General features: G+C 39.1%; 4 protein-coding genes across 4 annotated transcripts; 1 reads left to right on the top strand and 3 right to left on the bottom strand.

The window, feature by feature from the left end:
- Nucleotides 1-396: 396 nt before the first annotated feature.
- LOC146474949 (uncharacterized) lies at nucleotides 397-2,921 on the bottom strand. The gene is made up of 2 exons (XM_085116302.1): nucleotides 2,431-2,921; nucleotides 397-902 (listed from the first exon to the last, which is right to left on the bottom strand). Exons 1-2 carry the CDS (start codon nucleotides 2,692-2,694, stop codon nucleotides 825-827), a joined length of 342 nt encoding a protein of 113 aa, XP_084972428.1. The 5' UTR covers nucleotides 2,695-2,921; the 3' UTR covers nucleotides 397-824.
- Nucleotides 2,922-13,912: 10,991 nt separating this feature from the next.
- LOC146474948 (uncharacterized) lies at nucleotides 13,913-16,135 on the bottom strand. The gene has a single exon (XM_085116301.1). It carries the CDS (start codon nucleotides 15,395-15,397, stop codon nucleotides 14,852-14,854), a length of 546 nt encoding a protein of 181 aa, XP_084972427.1. The 5' UTR covers nucleotides 15,398-16,135; the 3' UTR covers nucleotides 13,913-14,851.
- Nucleotides 16,136-16,458: 323 nt separating this feature from the next.
- On the top strand, nucleotides 16,459-18,424 carry LOC146474947 (uncharacterized). Its single transcript, XM_085116300.1, has one exon. The coding sequence runs from the start codon at nucleotides 16,843-16,845 to the stop codon at nucleotides 17,758-17,760; it is 918 nt and encodes a 305-aa protein (XP_084972426.1). The 5' UTR covers nucleotides 16,459-16,842; the 3' UTR covers nucleotides 17,761-18,424.
- A 3,208-nt stretch (nucleotides 18,425-21,632) lies between these two features.
- On the bottom strand, nucleotides 21,633-23,527 carry LOC146474946 (uncharacterized). The gene has a single exon (XM_085116692.1). It carries the CDS (start codon nucleotides 23,524-23,526, stop codon nucleotides 23,017-23,019), a length of 510 nt encoding a protein of 169 aa, XP_084972818.1. The 5' UTR covers nucleotide 23,527; the 3' UTR covers nucleotides 21,633-23,016.

Genomic DNA, 23,527 nt, shown 5'->3' with positions numbered 1-23,527 from the left:
CTAGAAGAACAATACTGTTCTGGTACTTGTATAAAGAACTTCGATCAGACAAAACATACTTCCATCAAACGGAAGACGGTTGCTAAATACTATTGTACACGGAGAGCAGATGTCGTTTTCTATTTACTCGAAATTAGTGTTTTGCTAAATTCAGGATTCCCTCTCAGCACTCAGAACTTTGATCTTTTATAAACAGTGTAATCTGAACATAATTTTGTATACACCCACCGAATGACAAAAGTAAAAAAATAACTTAACAAATATATATACAAATATTATCGGCGTGAATCTTATGTTTGGACCACACTATTCTGCTATTTACTCTTCCACTCCCCACCCCCTCCCAATTCTCACTCTTCCCCCCCCCCCCCCCCCCACCACCCTCTCTCTCTCTCTCTCTCTCTCTCTCTCTCTTTCTCTCTGTTTCTTCAGGTCGTTGCACATTGTCCATCATAGGGGTACACCGCTTTGAGGCTAAAGCTCATTTTCTTCTATTATTATCATTTCTTAAAAGAGTGACTTAGCTCTAAGGCAACCCTCATCTTAAATGGTATAGCTTATTGTGCCTGAAGGTGGTGTGTTGTAGTCTGAATGCTACAAAGAGCATCTAGCTCTTTAACCAGGCTATTAGAGTTTTTATAGAGGAGAGTAAATGCAATCTTGTACTCAATGATGATCTTGTATCTGTGTTGAATGTCTCTCAATCTGGATTGTTTTTAAGGCGGTTTGAATCCGTTGTCTTTGAAGATGTATCGAAGTCTTCGTCGCGGCTAGTTGCAGACTTTTAGTGAAAAAATCCATGTCTTGTCTTGGCGTCCTAAAGATTAATTCAGTGACTTCCGTGTAGAGGACCATATGGGCTTCTTTCTTACACCACCCTCGCCATTATCGGAGTTTTTATTCTGGAAAAAAACAAGCATATTTATAATTACCTCACCCACGATACATTTAATGTACAAGTCTAGACATCCATTATCAGTACCCAAAGCTTCGCTTCAAGCAACAACCCATAAAGAACCAAGGTAGAGGAAAGTTGTGAACTCTCCAGCGAAGAGGGGTTGAAGAAGACCAAAAACGCTTCACGCAGGACAGTTGCTATACATTGTGAGAAGACGGCTTGGCTTATTTCCATCTGAAGACGAAGCGGATTAAATTAAGCAAAGCGATCTTTTTGGTGTTGAAAACGCAAAGGAAAGACAAGTAGAAAAACACAGCGAGAATTTAAATTATTACGATACCACGATTCTTTGAACGTTAGTTGGAGCATATTAAAACTGTTTAAGACTGACGCACTGGGAAGCAAGTGGGTTTTAGGCAAAACGTAAACAGGAGGAAGAGTGTGATCTCCTGACAACTAAAGGAGATTTAAACTCCTTGACGCACCTGGTTCGGTGATCAAGAACCGTGGAGACCAAACGCGAGCGAAAGTCTAAGCTCTTTTCTACTCTCAGTAAACAGGGGATTTGTTAGTATGCACGGTATTTAATTATGTGGGATGCCTTCAAACACTAGGATTATCCTGTTCTAATTGCAATCACCGCCAACACCGATCTGACAGCAAGTACTCACGGAGAGCCTTAAAATTTTTTCACGTCATTTCGTCATGTAGGTCTGAACACGGTGTCCATATCACCGACCAGATAAAAATTAACCTGCCTTCGTAGGACCTCAGTTGGCAAAGTTAATTGCTTTCGAGGTTTTGTCATTCTGATTCACCCAACCGCGAAATGTTAGTGCAAAACGTGCTGTACATAAAGACGACTTCCTTTCACGTATTGATCCATAGTAGTGATTGTTTATAGTTGGGATGAACACTTGTGTAGAGCATGATTCTTGTTGACTGATAAATAATCGAAAAAATAAGCGAATCATTGCAAATTACTCTACAGGTCTGTGTATTTTTACTTTGTTTGCTCACGGGTTCTGTTCTTATCAAATGACAACATCTTGTATTATTTAAGGCCTCTTTCTACCTATACAGAAACAACAATTCAACGAAATAAAGGAGCCAGAGAACACGGTGTAATTGTTTCCGCTTTCTCAGTAGAGTTGTCGGTAAGTTTGTTATATAGTCCGTTGTCGTAATAGTTCAGAGACTTCAGCATGGAGAGAAGCATGGACACAACTGATTTCCATAATTTAGAGAACATTACTATTCACAATGATCGAAGAGCAACGATATTTTCATATCTCAGTAGTTAAAGACATCACTCTCTAACGAATCTCTAATGGTGAGTCATCAAAATTGCCTGCAGCGTTGCACGGTCCAAAATCGATTTTCCTTTCTGCTTCACGACCAACACAAAATAATATCGATGGTCGCTTATAAACACCAATTCACTTAGCTGTGTTAGCTTTAAAGCACCGAATTAATTATTCGCTTTATTATATTGTAAACCCTATGTCTACACACGGGACTGCATTACGCACCTTCTTTGAGAATCGTGCCAGCCAGCGCTTGAGTTCCTTCAGCTTCCTCCTCTCTTGTCTCCTCTCCTTTCGATTCTTGTTTTTGCGCGCTCTGTTCCTCTTCCTCTTCTTGCGATCCGCGTTTTTACGATCAAGTTTTTTTCTGTGCTTGTTACTTACTCTACCATGTGTAAGAACGAAGACAACCTCATGGCTTTCTTCAGGAAACGTTAACAGGATCAGAACGACAAATGATAGTATGAGAAGGAGCGTGGATGTTCTCATGGCTTTAGGAAGATGGCTGACTCTTCTCACCTGCACCGTCCACACCGATTATGCGAAGCAATTGTCCTTTTACTTGAAAGCTTTGTTATTTAAACTGTGATTCCGTCCTAACGTGTCGCTATTAAGAATATTGACTCCACGTGTAAGTGTGAGTTAACCGCTGAGGCCTTTCTGTTGACCGCCACAATAACTACTTCGATTTGATGTATTCAATGGGAAGTGATGCATTATAGCGCCAAAAGGAGGAGGAATTTCAAAAATGCTGTGAACAGCCTGAAAAGGTAATATAATTAAGAGCCTTGAGGCAAACAACTCTATTTACCGAGATTACACCATTCTAATAGCTTTGTAATTTTAATAATTTGCTATAAGTGCATTTTTATGATTTACTGTCAACACCTTTTTACTGATGGATAATAAATCTCTTAGTAATAGCCTGTGAATAGAGCCGCGTATAATGTTTACAGAGTAAGTATTGCGTATTTGCCAAAATAAAACGTCTATATCTTTTAAAAGAACTGAGCGTAGCTATACAGCGTTCCGAAATTTTAATGTCAGATTGAACTCTCAGTACGAGCGCGTATTCTTCCGTCAATTTGGATAATGGAAAAGTGGCTCTCAACAGTTTTATATGAAGTAAAATATACACATAGCATGAAAAACTAAACTTTTCGTGTCCCATGAGATTCATACAGCATCCTTACAGAAATCGTGACTGCTAATTTTCTGTTATGGACGATTTGAGGCAATTACTACGCCAGCTTCATCTGCATATCGCTGATTAAGCAGGCGAGTGCGGAAATTCCGCGGACAGATCTACAAAACAACACACAAACAACTGAAGTTGTTATGGAGTGGTCTAGAAAGGGCGAGAAGGCACTTGACTTGAAGGCACCAATTTACTTAGCCTTAGTGGTTTGAGGGAAAAAGTTAATAGGCGAACTGACCAAGCAAAACGCAACAAATTTACAAACAAGGCAGGGTTCGTAAACCACAAAGTGAGGAATGCTTGGAACTAATTCTTTAGTATTGTGCGTCTGCAAACATGATTTCCTGCACGGAAAAACAATTTAAAACGACGTCAAATAAAAACCGCAACCTATGTGAACACTGCTTACAGAAATATCTACTGACGTATGGCGAAAGGAAAGTAATGTATGATACATAGTACATACCTGCACATACAAAATTGTTTTTGCCTTATAGTATTGGTCGCCAAGTCCCGTGTGTGAAAATAAGTTAAATATATTGACTTGAAATGAAAGTTTCTCATCTTTTTAAGGTAATCTGCGCCTTTTTCACCTCTTCAAGAAACATTTGGCTATTCAAGTACAAAAGTATTGAGCTCTTTTTTTTAGGTAGTAATAATTAGAGGCTGAGGATGGCATCTAAAATAAACACAGAAAAGTGGGACTGTTCAAGCAAGAATTGTTACTGCGCATTCTTAATTTCACTTGCGGTCCTGGTTATTGAGCGGCACAAATGGTTCTAACTTCAGTATGAAAATGAAATATTCAAATTTGATGTGAAGTGGTATCTGACAAGGTTGAAAAAATTCTTCCCCTTTTCTCATACTTGGAAGTGACGGAGTGACCGCCATTACGTCGCAAAAATATCCCACTATTGATATTATTTATGTATACCGATTTAAGTTAAAATTAGTAATAAACACGTCATTTGCCATCGGAATATGCAGTCGGCTGCACCAGCCGGCTCACATGGAATAAAAATCTGGCAATTTTCCCATAATAGCGTGGGAACAGCCTGGACTTCAGCCAGATCATGCGATCAGAATTAGCGACGGCTTGAAACATATTCAATAAAAGTCTCCAAATTGAATGTCGCAGCTGTGTTGATATTTAATGTTGACATTGGGGCTTGCAAGGAAGGTCTTTTGGAGTGTGTAACCCTTGGGACATGCCCCTCAGAAGGTTTGGTGGAGACCAATTATCGAGAACATGCTGCAAAGAATCCACTCTTTTTCAGACCTACCTTAGGGGCTGCTCTCTCTGGGGGTTTAACAGTCAAAACAAATAATCGATTGACAATGAAATTCTCATTCCTTTGAAGTCACGCGCTTTGTCCTTCCGAGGACCTTCAAGAGCCACTTTACTCCTGATGCTTCAAACCCTAAGAAGCCATTAATAACCACCCTTTTATTTCGCAAACTGGTGGTCGTGTAGCACTCCTTTCTTGGGCAGAGTCGGCATGTGCTTTAATTTCTCTTAAAATGGTAGCGTTTCATCTGTAGCTTAAACAAAATGTGGCTTCGTTCTATGAAAAAATAGAACAGATAGGGTTATACGGGACCAATTTCAGTAATATTCTCAGTTAAATCACGATGTAACGAAGTAGTTGATATATTTTTGTTGAACAGTTCAGGAATTCGAAAGAAGGTAAAACCACGTCAGTGTATTAAACCTTTACTTAACAAATCTGCATGCATGCTTCTAAGACTATCCTGCCATTTAATAATTCCTGGGCGAAAGAATGGATGGATGTTCATTGAACTAAATCAGTCTTTTCACTGATTCACTTGTGATCGCAAGCCACCAAAAATGCACTCAAAAGTGCAAAAGGCTGGAATACTTTCAAAAATGATCGTCAGAGCATTCATTCTGAAACTGTGTGATCTTGAGTAACCTGCCGTGAGAAACTCCAAAAAACAACCAAAAAAAACTTTCCAGAAACTAGTTTTGCTTATTCCGGGAACAGCGTATTTAAACGAGCAATTAAGTACGGAAATACCAATTAGGAAGACCATAAGTGAAGACAGTAATATAAAATATTAAAAGTCAGCCGAGGGCTATTCACATGCCATGTCACAGATCAAATCCTGATAGTGCTCACAGAATAGCCTTCATTCGCGACCTTTTGATCGAAATCCAGCGCCCTAAACTACTCACTCACGGCGCCTCTTAATAAAGTGTTCTACTGAAATCTGCTTTTGGAGGGAGAATGAAGAAAATTTTTTCGAATTCGCGGTGCTTTCGAAAGACGGAATAAGAGCTAATACAACATTTCAGTGCTTAGTAATAAAGAAAGCAACAAAAGAATGCGCCTTCAACTGTTGCGCACAGATGACGTACAAAAGTCCCATTAGGAAAACATTTGTGCAGCGATCTGATGCAACCGATGATATTATCATCAAATTGCAGTCACGTTGTTTAATGACTGCTTGAAATGGTTATTGCTTAATATAGACTTAACCATTTAATTATTCGCTTTTTATGAGAGCTCAGACGTGACTTGACTGTTAACCTTAGTTCATAACATTCCATAATGGGTAATGTTTGTTCTCGTTTAACTGCCAAGTTACTTGCTTTACAAACAAGGACAGATTTCCTTCCTCAACATCATGACTACTGTAGTCCTCGAATCGCTTGGGAATCTCCTTGATTGATTTCCCAAAAAAAAACCATTATACATGCAGTCGAATCCATCGTATGTACCAACCCTGCAATCAAGAGGAGTGGTCCGGCTTGATGGTTTTTGATGTGCACAGCGCTTGTCTGGGGGCTGTTACCTTCGATCTAAGAATTAGAACCTTTGCCGGATAACAGTATGCCAGTTTTCCACTAGCATGCGCAATTAATACAAAACAATGAAATGCATTTTAATGAGAAACAGTTTTTTGTTTAATGCCATTCAGCACATGATCAAATTTGTTCAAGAGGAACACCATTTCCTCAAAAAGCATGACTCGATTATTGTCAAACATTTTAGGGGCAGTGATAATTTCGGTTTTACAACTAAGAAGAAATATAGAAATTGATATAAAGTCATTAGCTCCCCAAAATACGCATATAACGGAAAAGTCTGATCCTGAAACATAGATTTACAGAATTCGAGGAAAATGGCTTCAAGAGGTTCCGGCTGTTTTGTTAGTAGATCTGTTCTCTGTTCTTCTTGTCCCTCGCAAAACTAAAATCATGCATTTACACTCGATCAAGTTGCCAGTTTGTCGGAGTCTAGTGAACAGAAGTCCTACGCTTTCTGTAGTATTACGTCTTAGAGCTCACCCTCAGTAGAACTCAAAATTGTTGTGACGGGTTCGGTGAAGGGCTTGGGAACAACTTTTTCAATGTTCCAACTGACCTCATATATTAGTCAAATTTCTCACCACGACAGAGATCGTCATGTTCAAAATTACACCATACAATACCATAACTATTATTTATTTAAATTCTTGTCGTTCTCCGGCTATTTTTGTCGCAAAGTCGAGGAGAATTCGTATTTCAAAATGTTGCTGTATTTGTCGATTGACTTAAAATATGAAAGTGGATATATTTTAATTCATACATTTGAACTGTGGAGGAAAGAATGAATCAATGAATGATCATCGTAGTTGTATACGAAACTTAACTATTTGCGAAAAAGAAAGCCTGAAAAAAATTCAGGCTTGAACGAAATTCTAACCCATAACCTCTGTCGCTCGCAACTGCTTAAGTTACGCAAGAAACTGCGATGATGATTCACTTATTCATGAGTTAAAATACTTTGGTTATCTCCCACTTTGAGTTTCCCAAAACAAACTGTTTCGAAAACCGTCAACATATTTTAGCTAGGACTAAACAAAACAAACTAATTTCAAGGCTTAGACAAAAGGGAAATGTTAATGGCCGACAAGTACTACAACTAGTCTTCAGATACACGTAGTTAAAATATTGGCCACTGAAATTGCCCTTTTGTCGCAGTACCCGCCGTGAAATCAGTCAAGTGTTGGGACCCAAAATGTCCCCTACAGTTTTACTGTAAAATCCCTTGTTGTAGAGATCTCTACAACAAGGGATTTTACAGTAAAACTGTAGGGGACATTTTGGGTCTCTTTTGGCAGTCAATTTCCCGCCACAATTTCCGAAATAGGGAAATCAGCTGTTAGTATATTGTATAATTTTGTTTCTTTGTTACGTACATTTACATCACGTGGTGTGAGGGAACAAACCCAACCACTTCATAATGGAGGCAGCAATACACACCGGCAATATCAAACTAAAGCAAGCTTACAGAAGTGGCAGAGTAACAGGCACCATAAACTGGAAAACCATAACAGTAAAGAACAGTTTACCCTAGTAAAGTAATGCTTATTTGTTTAAATACTTTTGTTCAGTGCTATTGGTTTAGAAATAAAGAGCATTATCATTGTTATTATTAACTTTCTTCCTCGGTAGAGAAATGAAAGTAATGTAATTGGATTCTTCGCGACGATAACTGGTATGGGCCCAAAGCGAGATCACAGCGTAAGATGGCGATAAAAGCAATTGTGAGTATAATGGTAATGATGACAGCTGTGATGATGACAATGATGACGATTCTGGTGACAATGACGATGGTGATAACAATTTTGTTATTTAGTGATTAAAGAGTTATTTTAGTTACTGACTTTTAAAATAACTTGTGACCGTGATGTTGATCTTACGATTAAAGTCTAGTCATGCTACAAAAATGTTTCGTAGTTTATAACTGTTGTCTTTCAGTTGATTGATTATTTTGGTTCTTGAAAATAGACATGCTTAGAAGATATTGCTTACCTTCCCTTGGATAACCGTGAAAATTCCAGTTCTTAGAACTGTCCTTCTTTCCGAGTTGCCATTGGATACCTGTTTTTTTGTGAGTGTGGTCGTATAGATATATTGTTGTTGTTGCTGTTGTTGTTGTTGTTGTTGTTGTTTTCATTTCTTTTCTTTTTTGTTTTAGTTAAGCAGAAACCGGAATTCTGAAAGTTCTCACGGTCGGTTAGCCCAAACTAGACATGCCTGTAGTCCCCACCCCCCACCACCTAGGGTCATTTGTAACTAAAATGACATTTTCTATCCAAATGCCCCATTGCAGTGCTTTTGTGGATTGTCAAAGAGTCAATAACCTTCATTAGAATTTGTTAGAAAGTGCACTAAAATGGTCAAAATTATAATTACTCTCAAATTCCTTGCCTGTGCCAGTATCCCTCTCCTCTACAGGCTAACGTTAATAGGTGCATTACATCGATATGGGAAAAGAAGAAAATGGCAATTAATAAACTATAGCGAGAAACGATATTTTACAAGAAAAATCCACTGAATGTGCTTTCATGACGAAACATGACTAAACGATCGTTCGTTTTCTTGCGGTTTCATCTCTTGCCTGACAGGTATCTGGAAATCTGTTGAAAACTCTGAAATTAAGATGCTTTAAGACTGACTTGCAAAGGAATCGATATGTGATCTAGGCCGACTTATTTTAAACGCGAAGTTCAGCTTCGCTGTGCCGCCATTACTCGATTCGAAAAATGGCCGTGAACCACGCAGAGAGCTGGATCTAGTCGCACCGAGAGGAATATGACGTCATACGCGCACAACAACATGGCCCGCTTTCGAATGTCCGATCTTCCTGAAAGAAGCCACTTCTTTTTGTATTAGTGGCTCAAGGGCCGTCTTTACAACGCACACGCATTGTAGACACCCGAAAGAAAACTCATGGTGATTGTTTGAACATTTATGGTTCTGAAATATGCTTAAAAGGGGGTAATATCTTTGGACAAATCGTCTTGTTGTACATCGCACCGGAGCACTAAAGACATATCCTTTTGACGACTTGGAGGGAGACTCGAACGCAAGGACTTCCATGCAATGCTACTGACTTTAGGCTTACTTTTCGAGGGTAAAGTGAGGGGAAGCGATTAGGCCAAGATAACTGATCGGAAATGAACTGTTTTTGTGAATGTGTGCAAAGAAAACAAGTGGCGCGGAGTAGTGGTGTGTTATTTTGTTTATAGCTCATTGTGATGTTTTGTTTGTCAAGTGTTCATTACGTCTACTTCCTATAAGTGTCATGCTTTGGTAAAATAAAAGTGTACAGATTCTCCATTTTATAAAAAAAAAACTGTTTGTGGTATAATTTTGACAATCAATTGCCTCGATTTTTTCGAATGCTCTCTTCAGACAAAGCACCCAACACATTTCTGAAAGACTTGTTTGCCGACTGTAGAATGCACAGCAACTCGCAAAATTCTCTAATGTAACTATCACTGATTACTGTGAGTCAAAAAGGTCCTGTGGCAATCCTGTTTTTTCGGCGTTATTAAATAATTATAACACTATTATTGAGCAATTTTTTTAAACATCACTTGTACATGTGCTTTGAATGCACCTTTGTGCAGACTTACAGTGAATAAATATTATGCATGAAAGTTCTCTTATGGGACTAGTCAAGATAATATCCACAATTTACACCATATTGGATTGTTCTAAAGAGAAGAAAATGAACCAAACTTCCAAAATTACGACAGTATTTTGCCCAATACCTTGTTCTAAAGAATGTGGAAAACTAGTACTTCGTGATAATTTCAACTCGTTCAACTTTTACAGAAACGGCGACAGAACACTCAGGAACCAAATTGGTTGGAGTGACGTTCAAGTTAAGAGAGAAAAAAATTCACCGTCATGTACTCAGGTTATCCACAAAACCTTGAATTTGTATGGTCATTTCACGTTGTTGTTTGCAGAGTACGGCACAGAAATGTACCAAAATGTAAAACGCACGTGCAGGGTGATTGTTTTCCTCACTAAACCTATTTTTTGGCGACGTTGTCGTTGCCGTCGCGGTCGCCGTTGCTTAAGTTCCCATTATCTGTCTCTTCCTTAAATACTTCATTCTGATACAACAGTTTTCACCTAGTTCTTCTAACTTCTTCTCCTCCTCACTACACATCTTTTCTTCTTTTTCCGTTTTTTCTTCTTTGGAATTTAGAAGTGTCACTGGACTTCTTTGGCAAAAACCATGACTGGTTTCTTTCTCGGAGGGCTCCTCCAAACTTCTATCAAGAAGCCTCGTTTACGAATCTCCACCCATGATTTCTTTCATTCCTCGCGTTTTTCCGATTGTATGTAACCGTCGCCAAGCGCAAGTAAAAATTGGTTTTGATCATGTTTAATTCGCACATGGTTGACAACGTTGCGCGAGTTTTGTCAACCAATCACAGAGCGTAGTAGAGCAAAACCAAAGCAAACGCGCAATTATTTCGACACTAAACTGAAAGCAGCTCTCTATTCCCAGACACACCTCTCTCTGCATCTGCAGTTTTATGTGGAAGAACAACAGCGCCATTCCCATTACGCGTCTTGAGATTGGAAATCAATGAAAACGTCTTTCCAGTAATAATTCCAGTTGCGTCTCATCAGGCTCTTTGACGTCTACACCATGTGAATACATCCTCAACTCATCTAATTCATCTGTGTTGTCAGTTCCAGGAAGATTTAACTGCCTGGCAACATACTCAATACCTGCACTGTGGTATTTCTGGTTCCCTTTTCAGGATTCGTGGATGAAAGGGAACCTCAACAATTTGGTTGGCAGGAACCACTTGACATTTCTGTGAAGAACCAGAGTGCATTCCTTGCAAGAGAGCCTCTCACTGATCCTCCTTTAACTTTGATTTCTTTAATGATTGTTAGTGCCTGTTCTTCAATAACCAGCTCCCCATCAGACACCTGATTGTGTTTTCAAGCGTCCAGTTTTGCAAGTCCTGCTTAGGGGCTAGATTCACGAACCCTTCCGAAGTCAGTTAAGATGTACCCTCGGTATTGTTTCTTGAGAATAGCAAATCGTTAGTCCAACAAAAGTCTATTGTTAAGAAACAATACTTATGATACATCTTATCTTAAGATGCTGAAACGTATTGAAGACAAATGTTTCTAATATGTTGGCTATCTGCTCAATCTGTGCCTCCGCGTGTTGAAATTCCTCAAAATGAGGAACCATCGAAGCAAACGCCAAAGTGAAGTTTTTCAGGCATCCAGCTGGCGCCAGATTCACAAGCCGCCCTCCTAAGTTAAGATGTCTCTTAAGGTGTAGCCTGTTCCAGGCTCCTAGAGAGAAGCGCGAAGGAGAGGGCGAGGGGACGAAAACGAGGGGGACTGGGGAGAGAAAAAGAGTGAAGGCTCCTAGAGAGAAGCGCGAAGGAGAGGGCGAGGGGACGAAAACGAGGGGGGTCGTCCCCTCGCCCTCTCCTTCACGCGTCTCTCTAGGAGCCTGGAACAGGCTACTTAAGGTGGGGCTTTACCTGACTTTGAGGGAAATTTGAAGGGGTTTTAAGAATGGATAGAAGAAAGAAAATGATTTTTGGAACACTAACAGACAGTCGATAACCACGCAAGAGCACCCCAGGTTGCTAGTGGACTAACTTGGTATCCGTCTATTAATTATTAACTACAAATTCTAATTTTCAAAATTCACTAAATCTTCAACATTTCTTATTTATCTTAATTTTACCAATCCTTCAAGAAAAAATTATTTCCTTCCAAAGATACCTAAAAATCACCCAAAAATTCTAAAAACACCCCAAATCATTGATTTGTGTTATGAATGGAGGGTTTTTGTATTGCTTGAAATGCAAACAAGATATTTCCATTTGACCGATTTTAAGCGGCGTGAAAACGGCTTTCAGGTGAACCCCCACCTTAAGACGAACATTTTCAAGAAAATCCTTGATGTAATCGACATCAACCCAAAAGATGTCAAGAAATCCACGCGTTCAAGACTTCTGTCAGAGTTGTGAACGAAAAAAGTGATTTTATGACGCTATAGGACGAAAACAAGCTTCGCACCAAAACGAGGCCGTGCCTCGTGCACGTCTAAGAAAATGTGTCCCACATGGGAGGGAAAGACGCTGTCGCATCCTATATATAATGTTTTCAGCATCATCAGGTTTTCGGAGCTCCCTCAGCGGGTGGACCGGTGAGGGTGGGACTCTGCAGAGACTCTGCGCCCAAGGGAGCAGAGACGGGGGAGCATTTTGCTCAAATTATTATTATTATTATTATTATTATTATTATTATTATTATTATTATTATTATTATTATTATTATTATTATTATTTATTGTCATATTAACATGTTAAAAGGCGCGTTTTAACTTGTATCTACTTCAGATGGATGTATCTGCACTGTTAATTCGATTTAAATGTTAAGAAAGCTATGTTCTTGTCCCCCTTTAAGTATTAAGATATATCTCCATTTATGGCCCCAGCTGGTTTCTAAGATAGTTGCTTGCATTCACTTCAACACTCTAACGGGGAATTGATTTGGAATCGCTTTCGCTTAGTCCAGTGAATTAAGCCACCACCAGATTGGTATGCTTTGAGAACATTCTTTGGTGGTGATCTATATTACTGTAAACTGAAGTTCTCCAACGTCTGGTCAGTAAAAATAATGCAATCAGGACACATGTAGAATATTTGCTACTTATTAGATGCTGTATATACATTTACTTGAATAAAAGCCTCCTTGGGCCAAATACACCCCTCAAAGTAACACCTGCTTATTGAACGGTCATTTCAGTCAGGATAGAAATTAAAAACCAATGCTCAAACTACACGAATATACTGGTCCAAACACCATCAGTTTGGTTCATCCACTCGATTAGTTTTATACTAATTGAGTGCCCCAAACTCTGCACCCACAACTTTTTGTTAATTGAGCTTCTTTTGTTTGTATTTTTTTATGTAAATGTGTTATTGTTCTGTTAACTCTTAAATGCTCGACTTCAACTTCACATTGACAAAATGGAAAAATGAGTATGTACTACGTGGTTGCACAGCTGATCCCATTTCACATGGCCTTTGATTACGTAACATCGATTTCTTCAAAAATAAGAAATTGTTATTGGGAGGGAGTGTTCTTTCAGACAACTCCCATACGTGAAGAGTTAAGTTACATTCTGCAGGATGTTCAAAGAGCGGATGAATTTATGCAATGGATATATCGCTATGGTACATCAGATATAATAGCTAGTGTAAATTTCGTCGGCTGGGGCGTCACTCACTGTTCTGTCTCCTTTATTTTAATTAACACTCTGTTGTTGAACCCAGTTTTCAATGTAATCAGTTTATTCCAGTCAATAGGTGTTGGAAAAAGAAAATAAATGTTGTATTTTCCGCCCCGATATTCTTATCCCCCTATTCTCTGTAAACCAAATTAAAAACTCATCAAGACTGGCATTCATGCTGTCATCATTGGTTGAATTATGACAGATAAGCTCGCTGCTAATTAGAATTTTGATCTAACGTTTTAATCCAGCTCAGACAAAAAAACACTCACGCACAAAGGCTCTGATCTGGCTATTGGAGAGGGTGACAAACTTACTGGGCCGTACTAATGGGCAAACATGTAAATTAGGTTAACAAAACACACTCAGGTTTGTGTTTGCAGATCATCGAGAAGATGATTTTACATTTGTACAAAGCTTTAACCGGCTTAGCATCTTTCTTTATTGTATTCTGGCACTGAGACCAAAATGTATTTCGTTAAGCTTGCATTTGACTTCCCTCCATGTTGGCTAGGTTGAACCTATATTATCAGGTTCTCCACATAGCCTTTTCGTTTGTTTACCTTTTCGTTTTCTTTAATTAACTATATAATCACACGGCTACATAGTTTCTTAATGGAAGGTACTTAGAAGCAAACCGTTCTAAGGGCAAAAGTGATGTAGGAAAAGTTAAACGCTCTCGTTACCTAAGCCTTCCACGTGTCTGTTGATGTTGTTTAACAATTTCAGAGCAACATGTTTTCAGACGTTTTGTTGAAAGCGGTTGCTTGTTAGCCACTGAGAAATTGTACGTTGTCAGGAATGTTGATCAGTCGTCGATGCTTAGCAGAATAAAGATAGCTACAATGATCTATCAGATGTAAATGAAAGGTCCATCAGTAGTGAATTTTAAGATCAATTTTGAGCATCCGTGACACACGAGGTATTGCTCCTTTCCGCTCCGCTTGACACTATCACATTCGAGTTTGTCCGTAGGACCATTGCCGCGGAATACTACAGTCCATGCTTCCTTGTGTTTGCAGCCTTATTATAACCGCAGAGTTTTTATTACACTTAAATCAATCATTTCTATCGGAGAAGAAGTATTAAACCAAGAAACCCACAAACCAAGAGTTACCATAGCAATTTGACACTCTCGAAAGGGCTTTATCGTTTCTCTGCTTTCCAGAAACTAACAACTCACAATTCCGCGGCAAAGATCGACAGTCACTCGGCGCATTTGACCAAAACTGACTTTGCCTGTGCCAATGCGGGTCAGCTGTTTACTTAACTCTGTAAAGTCCCCCGGTGTTGTTTATTTTCAACAATGTTTCCATGTGAGTGCTTCCCTTGAAACTTTTCGCCTTGATCTTCGTTATCAAAGCTGGGTCACGCTCCCGGATCGTACGTTCCATGTCGTCATCATTGTCAATTTAGCTTTCAATCCAGTGAAGATTTTTTCTCGTTTTTCAAGCCTTCCCCTCAACACTTCATTCCTGTGTTTAATCTCTTGTTGAAGTTTGATATATTTGTCGATTTCTTCCCGTACTTGAACGACAACAGCCTCCTTAACCCGCAGTCGATCCTTCATTTCGTTTATTACATTCTCGCATCTCTGACTTAGCTGCTCCTTTTCAAATCTCAGTTTCTCCGCTTGCAGCAAAAGCGTATCTTGAAAGTCCTGTGAGTTTTTTAATACACTGTTCTTCTTAGCAAGCTTTGTTTTTAGTCCGTCTATTTCGTGGCTTGCTCTGGCGACCTCGTTCATGATGTCGATTTTGTTCTTCACTAGTAGAAGCAATGTGTCTTTATTTTCTTGAATTGTCCGCTCTTGTTGACACAGTGTTGTCTTCTTCATGGCTCCAAAAACAATAAAAGCTATATGGGTCTTATATAGTGGCTTTTTTAACAGCAACACTCTCATAAAGTAGAAAGATTGTCTGGTTCCATTCCCACGTAAACTGATCCGAAGTATGAACACGACAGAATGAATGCAACAGAATGACACGACAGAATGAATGACAGAATGCGTCGACCTTTGGACTTCTCACGAGAGCCGAGGAAGTTAGAAGAGACAGTGGAATTCTCGCACTGTTGCCGCTTTCATCCCACTAGCCTCCTGTAAGTCAAATTTGTCGCTTAAAACATTCTATCTGAGACCTATTAATTCTCAGAGAAAGAGCGTTTTAATGTTTGTTTTTTCGAATTCCCATGACGCCAAGACAAGTCACCCATGACCAGGGTACTAAATAAACAAGTTTCGCAGTTAGCTGTGACTTTGATAAGGTATCAATTACTCGAATAAGCCCTCTTGCATACCAACATGTCACATTGTTCGTTTTTATTATAACCAATAATTTTGCCCTCACGGATCATCTCGTTTCCAACATTTCTTGTCTCTGCAGCTTTTCGGTCTCATTTGCACATATCGCCGTGAATAACAAAAGCTGCAATCATGTCAGAACACTAATTTACGCCTGACTGTTGGACCCCTGTTGTTTTGGGGTTTTGTCTACACGTGACTTGACTCCTAGAATGTACACGGGAATCAAAAACACACAATAACTGTACAAAACGTACATACGGAGTATAACTGTAACACGACGCAAATGAGGTTGTGCCAAATCTGTACAAAACACATGTTGTGCACGACCGTGCACGTATCATCAGATATTTCCTGAGTGGATGCATTTGACATTTCATCAGACAATCAATTATTTTTCAACCATAATTGATATCACTGACAAATGGTGAAATCAAATAATAATAATAATAACAATTTACAAGCCAGGAAGTATTAAAAAATTCCCATAACCTCCATGCGACATTCCAGAAATGCTACAGAATCGTTTTACCTTTCGTCTTCTTGGTGTAAAGTTACAGAAAAATGCATGTGTCCTTTGTCGTGCTTTTCGCTTGCTAATTGGGTTATGATTTATGAATAATAATTCGTGTTTTAATATATATTCATGAGAACTTGGCAGAAAAAGGAAGCCGCAAGATTTGGAAACCGTTTCCTGTCTTCAAAACTAACAAACTACACCTTACGCGTGACCAAAAGTGAATTGTCATTCTGTTCAAAGCACTTTGAAGTTTAATTAATTCTTTTGTGGTATTCAGCTCGATTGACGTATTAATTACGCTGGTGGTCACTGTTGATTTTTCTGATATTTGCCCGAGGAGGTAAACAAAACTTGCGGGCGTTGCTAACAAGAGAAACAATCTTCACGATCACTTGGATTTGAGGCAAACGGTTTCTGACACCTCAGTTTAATCGAGTGATGTAGCATGTAGACCTAAACAAGTCTTCAACACTAAACAAATCTAGATTCTCGATAATCAACTGTCGAACACAAAAGACATTCCAACATGGCAGAAGAAATAATGGCTGCTTTTCCTTCAGTAAAACAGGAGACCAATCAGAGTGGAATATCAAATGATAGGAGGACAGAGAGTAAGACATGCTTCGAGCAAGGTCCGATATGGGAATTTGCAGAAGAATATGAGAGTCTGGAACGAGAGGAATTAGATACGAAAAGTACCGGTCGCCGAAAGGTCACGCTTCCTGAGGCATCAACAGCAACCAAAAGCAGGAGACTTAAACCGGAACATTACAGTCACAACGCATTGAGCACAGAAGACTTGAAGCTTCCTAAACAAAATATGCATCGATCAGGGGTATTAAACTCTGCTTTTGAACTGCCAAATCGCCATTCAAATCAGCTTCCAGCATTCACAGCTATGCCAACCGTATCGCCAAGGTCACGGGCTTTCACTGATGCTTGTCAACTGTCTTCACTTGAAGATAGCAAGAATTCAATTGAGGGGAGAACATTTCGGGAGAACTTGAGTTTAATATATCGTCAAAATAGGGAGATGAAAAAGTTGGAGTATGACAACATGGCCTCGAGACAAGCCTTACAAGATGCACAGGACTTGATATGTGATCTAAAAGCGAAAATTGAGAAACGAAAAAAATTCATCAGAGAAAGGAATGAGAAGGAAGGTGATCTGGCTCGCCAGGTCGAGACTTTGAGACGAGAAAGAGATGAAAAGCTCTTGGAGTACAAGTTAATAATGAAAACAATGAACCAAGCTCTTGCGGCAAAAGACAAAACATTGGAAGACACTGAAGTGGAGAAAAAACGAATGGAAAGCGCCTATCAAGACCATTTAAAAGAAAATACGGATCTCATGAGAAAAATAGAGATACGAGAGAAACAAATAACACAATTGAAAGAAAAGGCAGAGAAAACAATGAAGTGGAAGGTCAATGTCCGAAATTGAAGCTAGAACACTTTTACAAAGGTCACCAAAAGGCTCCCATGCCAGTATCAGTTATATTCAAATTTTGTCTATTAAGGCGATTAGTCACGACACAGAAATATCCTTTTCCCTTTCAATCGACAGGTTTTTTCTCAGAATTTACTGGCAATTTCGACCATCGGTAAAGTCGGTAAACACTCAAGAGTTCCCTCCTAAAGTATTTTACAAAACAGTTAAGGTACGGCTTTGGAAATTCGTCTGAAACGACTGAATCAGTGGTGCTGCAACAACATGTTTGAACAAAAGCTTTGAGACTCTTTAAATAACAGCAAGCTAAAATAAAGCATTAGTTGGAGAGAACTCATAGAGTAACTCTAAGCTGTTTGTGAAGAATAGTGTTTCCCACTCTTCACCTGTCAACGTACAAATCGAGACAAATTTTCTATCTTTTCACGTGATCGTTTAACGAAAGTTAATATGCAGTAGTAAGTTAGAACCATGTGCAAGACTGCGCTTCATTCAGGCTTAAAAGTTGAGACATAGAGATATAAGATCGTGTGCAATTGCAAACTCGGAAATATTTCCGGGTGAAAGAGGTTAGTCCACTTTTCCGTGAACACAAGCAGAAACTTCAGTTCGTGTTTTAAAAACCTTATTTATAATAAAAAGAAAATATGGAAACCGACTGCAATTCGCATCATTAAACTGGGGTCTTCCCACTAGTTTGCTTTGGTTCAATGCTCACAATAAGCTGATACTGTAGTTACGGATAGGTTTGTGTCAAGAAGAGTATTCGAATGAGCGGGGGTTACCTGCACCGTTTGCAACGTCTCACATTTCTGATCGAGAGGACAAAAGAACGAACAACAAAACAATGTGCCTAGACAGGTTATCTGGGTCCAGTGAAAATAGAGCTTTGAAAAGGTGCAGGCCTACTGGATGAGAGATATCCTCGTTCAGTTCTGTTACTGTGTTTTCGAAGAATTAGTTAAAGCCAAGAGAGGGGCAAGATGTCTGCATATTTTGTTGGCAAAAACTATGATGGTTTATTCATCGAGAATTCAGGTCCTGAGTTGATATATTCGTCAGTTTTGGTCACGGTCTTCAAAGGATGTCAGTTTTTCGAAGGTAATTTTGATTCAATTTAGGGGTGAATTTTTTTCGCTGTTGAAACTACCTGCAATTTTCTTAAGGTCTTTTAAGGACATTTGATAACCACTTGAAATGTTATGGAGCGAATGAAGCAGAGTTCATGTACTGTGCCCATGAATTTGTCAAAGCTTCCTTGGAGGTGGGGAAGGCGGGGGGAGGGGGCAAATGGTAACCGGCGGTTTGCTCACATCGCATGTGCTCCATTTTCGTGGCATGAAATCGCAATAGAATCGGACCTAGAAAAGACGCGGTAGTATAACAGACGAGCGATATTAACATTACTCAAAATCGAAGCTGCTGCGAGCATCGTTTCAGTAAACAGACGACGCCAAATAGCTTGTGTAAGCGGCTCTTTTAGAGGCTCAAAACTATTGAGAGATTATTTTAGCACATCAAAACAAAATACCAGCCAAATATTTGTAATAATAGTGTGAATAACAGTAGAGAATAGCAGCAAAGCTCTGCTAGAAGTGCATCAAAACTAAACAAAAGGATTAATCTTGTGACTCCTAAGATCAAAAGATTAATTTCCTTTTAAACAGATTATCTTATCCTTTCCATTTATTGACGATTTCTTTCATTCTCTGCACTTGTTTGTTTGGCGGTGCATTTCGTAAGGATAAAAAGATCTTAATTACTTTTGAAAATTCAAGATCATATCTTAAGATCACTTAGTCAAATTCCATAAAATCGATCGCCTTTTGTGACATCCTGGATTCGTTACATGCGAAAAACAGTGGTTTTACAGACGAGCAAGCTTCAGCAGATGAAATGACACCCTACAAAAATACCACGCCTATGTTGAGCAGGTTTAGGGCTGAAAAACCCACAAGGCCATTCAGTATTTCACTCGCAGCGCACATTGTCATATTAAATCGTTTATGTCTAAATGCGCATAATTGCCACTGTAATCGTGCATTCATGCAAGAGTATGGATTACACTAATGCATTTTCGAAGCGCCTTGTTTTCATTACCAAAAACACATCAAAAGCTTCGTGTCCACATAATCATTTTCGCAATGTTTACCTCCACACACTGACTAAAACACTTGAATACGCTGATACGTCACTAGGAACCGTTACCACGGTCATCTACGCATGCGACAAATAGACGCGCCCGCGATCTTTGTGGCATTTCCCGCGTCAGCGTGATACGGTAGTTCCGGCTCCGCTCTTTTCAAATAAGGACCTTCAAATTTGACTACGAATACGAGATTTAATGCGAGTACAACTCTTAAAATATAGTTTGCGTGGTTTAGATAATTATTGTCACGCCAATCTTGTTTGTAGGGTCTTCTTATCTGCTGCTGGTATAAACATCGGGAAGGAGCGAGAGTTCTGGGGACGTGACTGATTTGAAATTTGAAAGTCGTACTCATATTCTGATCTGAAGATCCCTAATGCCTCCATTCTGAACAGCTTTCTCAAATGCATGCGTTTTTGATCGTTTTAGAGTAGACTCAAAGCTAAAACGCATGGAGAACTGTACGTTTTCAAACCGCAAATGCATTAGTGCTCACGGGGCCTTAAAATGTTAGCGTCCGCTTTTTTTATGAATGCGATTGTAACACAGTTCGCTATAAATACGAAAATGTTTAATTTCCTGTGCGGTAATAAATATTTTACGATACTGGTCGAAGCGTTTTTTTTTTTTTTTATACTTAGTGGTGACACATTGTCATGATGTTGCCATTGTGTCAAAATGGAGGAAGCTGGACAAATATCACAGATATTCAGCTGTCTATTGTCATCGTTTATGTGCACATGCAAGTCTTTCTCCGGTACGTTCTTGCATTGTAAATGACCGAGAAATGCACGGCCGACGTTAATAAAACCATTGAACTTTACAGCCCAGGGCTAGCTTCGCCGGTCTCAAAACTGCGATAAATTGTCGAGACTTGGAAGTATTTTTCAAATCCGCTTCGCTATCGATTGATCATAGCTTTTGTTATAAATAAAACTTTCAAGGTTTTACCTTTCAAACTTATTTAAAATATAATTTGTGCACGTAAAGTAGGTTTTTGGGCCTGAGAAGTTTTCGAGACTTTTGGGAAGCGCACGCCTCCTCTAATTCCGGGAAATATTAAAAGTCCTAAATTTGACCTTGAAAAATTGAAAACAAACAAACAAACAAATGATACAACGTGAAACAAGTGCTCAACCGCTTTCATCTGAGCGTTACACTTCAAATGGGATTTAACCGCAGACTCTAAAGTTATCTAGAAAGGCATTTAATGACTCAATATCACACTTTGAAGGCGAATGGGCTTTTAAACTAACTGATATACCTGAAAATCACGAATGTTTGAACATTGGGCAAATTTTATGCGGCTAACTTTCACTGTACGTTTAAATTATAGCCTCGCCTTGCTCGTCAAATCTTGTTGACATGAGATCTTCAGTTCTGAGAACAGACTGAGAGCGAGAAAGAACAAATGAGATAATATTATAGCAAGTAGTAGAAAATAGATACAAATGGCCTGTTGATGCACGAGAAGGGAAAGGAAACATTTTGGACAACCTGGTTAATTCTTATTTCACCGGCCAGCTTGCTTGATAAACAAAGAATATGGCCAAAAACGTCGCAAGCATAGCGGCCAATATTAGGTAAACTCGTCAGCTCGTTTTAAGCACATTGAAAAACAATGTCGTACAAAAGCCATAGATGAAGATATGAATTGTTGCCTCGTTATAATCTTTGAAAAACAGACATTAAAATCAATTCATAGGGGACTTTTAGCCATTCAGTGCAGGGCAAATATCAAGGTGGCCTTAAAGTGTTCACTGCTGTCTGCCATACGCGTTAACTATAAATTAAAAGATGTCATATGCAACAAAATACCATTTTAAAAAGCTTTTTTACATAAATAGAGACCAAACAAAAGACTTACTGATCAATACCGCGCCGATTGAAAGATTGACTCACTCGACAGACATTGTGTTCGTTTTTAATTGTTGAAATCTACTTGCCTCTTTTTTTACTATGCGCTTTTCCTGGCGAGCAGAGTCAATATACTGATTGAAAAGTCGGCATTGTGAATCTAGGCTTTCTTTCAAACAGATGCGTTCTTCGTATAAATTAACAAAACAACAATCAGCGAAACGAAAGGCATAAACTAGTCACAAAATTTTATTTCACCAGAATTTCTTTTTCTGCGAGCATTAAACCTAAAAGAAATTAACGAGATAATCAGTGGTCTAAAAAATTAGTGATGTGTTTCTATGTATAAAACAGTCGTACATTCAACTCCGGCAAAAGTGCGTCTGTTTTTCTGTCTTTGTTTCGTCTTTGTCGTTCATAGTGAATTTAAAGAAAATAGCACCCGACAAATGTGCACTTTATCACTTTAAGAAAGTAAAGAGCGTTCTGGTTATTATTTCAAGATTGATGAATATTCTGTCACTGTTTTATAATGTTGGAACACAGTTTGTGAATATCGCGTACAGGTGGCAATCATAGAGGAATACTAATCACTTCTCGAGAAAGTGCTATCTTAAAATAGATTGTTATCGCTCACCGCGTTAAAAGTTAATGGTGTATTCTATTTTAATAAAAGAAACATGCGCCACTTACAAGCAAAGCTTTCGCAGAAGATAAATGATAAATTTGTTGCGTTAAACGTTACACTATGAACCACATATTGCCTCTTTTCCTCGATTAACGAGGAAGCTACATTGCAAGTTTAGTCAGCTTAAACGAACAAATTACAATATTGTAAAAAATTCATTGGCAATCAGACCCACACTTACCGAAAGCTAACGTCATAAAGCTGTTTTATTGTTTTAGACCGAGCCGTTTCGTGGCTATTAAACTAACGAGTTCGGCAGTGCTCTGCAACTGTACATAATAAAGAAAGTTACGATGAACCATAGATTCTATTTAAACATAGTTTCGTCCCCTCAAGTTTTTGGTTAAAAGGACAGAATGGCGACGTTTTCAGATCTTCCAGCCTCTTCTCCGCTTCAGTTCTGTGCCTTTCAAAGGGTTCAAAATTGGCAGCACAATACATATGGGATACGCCAGTCTTTAAATCCTTGAGCGAAGTTTCACATAATCAGTACCCGTGTGCTTCACACAAATTTGAAAGCAATCTGAGTCCGTATCGCTTGGAGGCGAACTGATGTCTAGAGCTCGCAAGACAATACGCTTAGAAGCTTCTCTGGTGTGTCGATTAGATGAGCGGGACAGATAGGATTTTGTACCTCTAGGAACGCAGCAAACTCCGAAAAAGAGTCTAAGACATCCCACTCGACCGTCAAGTTCATGTAGCACATAGTGGCTTGTTGACTGATAGCGTTGAAAGCTGAAGGTCGGTTAGGAAGGCCGTCTTGTGTAAACCCGCAACTACCACTGTTTAAAGTTTCGTTTTTTATTTGGGTCGCAGACAAAGACTGTATATTTCTGTCCCGAGGAACCTTCCGTGTGATTTCCGGCTTCTCTTGTCTTTTACGGATCCTCACATTAACTTTTGCTTTTTTCTGGCGGCTTCCTTGAGTAGCAGTAGGCTTTACGTCTGGCTGTATAACCGTATTATTTGCGCTAGCTTGCTCACATGTTGATGCCTCAGTTTCTGTTGAAGCAGCGGGAAAGTCAATGTGATGGAGTCTTGTAGTGTTTCCAAATCGCAATGCCATG

Source organism: Pavona decussata, unplaced genomic scaffold (assembly GCF_977016875.1).
Source record: "Pavona decussata unplaced genomic scaffold, jaPavDecu1.1 SCAFFOLD_87, whole genome shotgun sequence".
In the NCBI taxonomy this organism is placed as follows: Eukaryota; Metazoa; Cnidaria; class Anthozoa; order Scleractinia; family Agariciidae; genus Pavona; species Pavona decussata.
The sequence above is the reverse complement of the archived record's forward strand: the minus strand, read 5'-3'. Positions and strand labels throughout refer to the sequence as shown.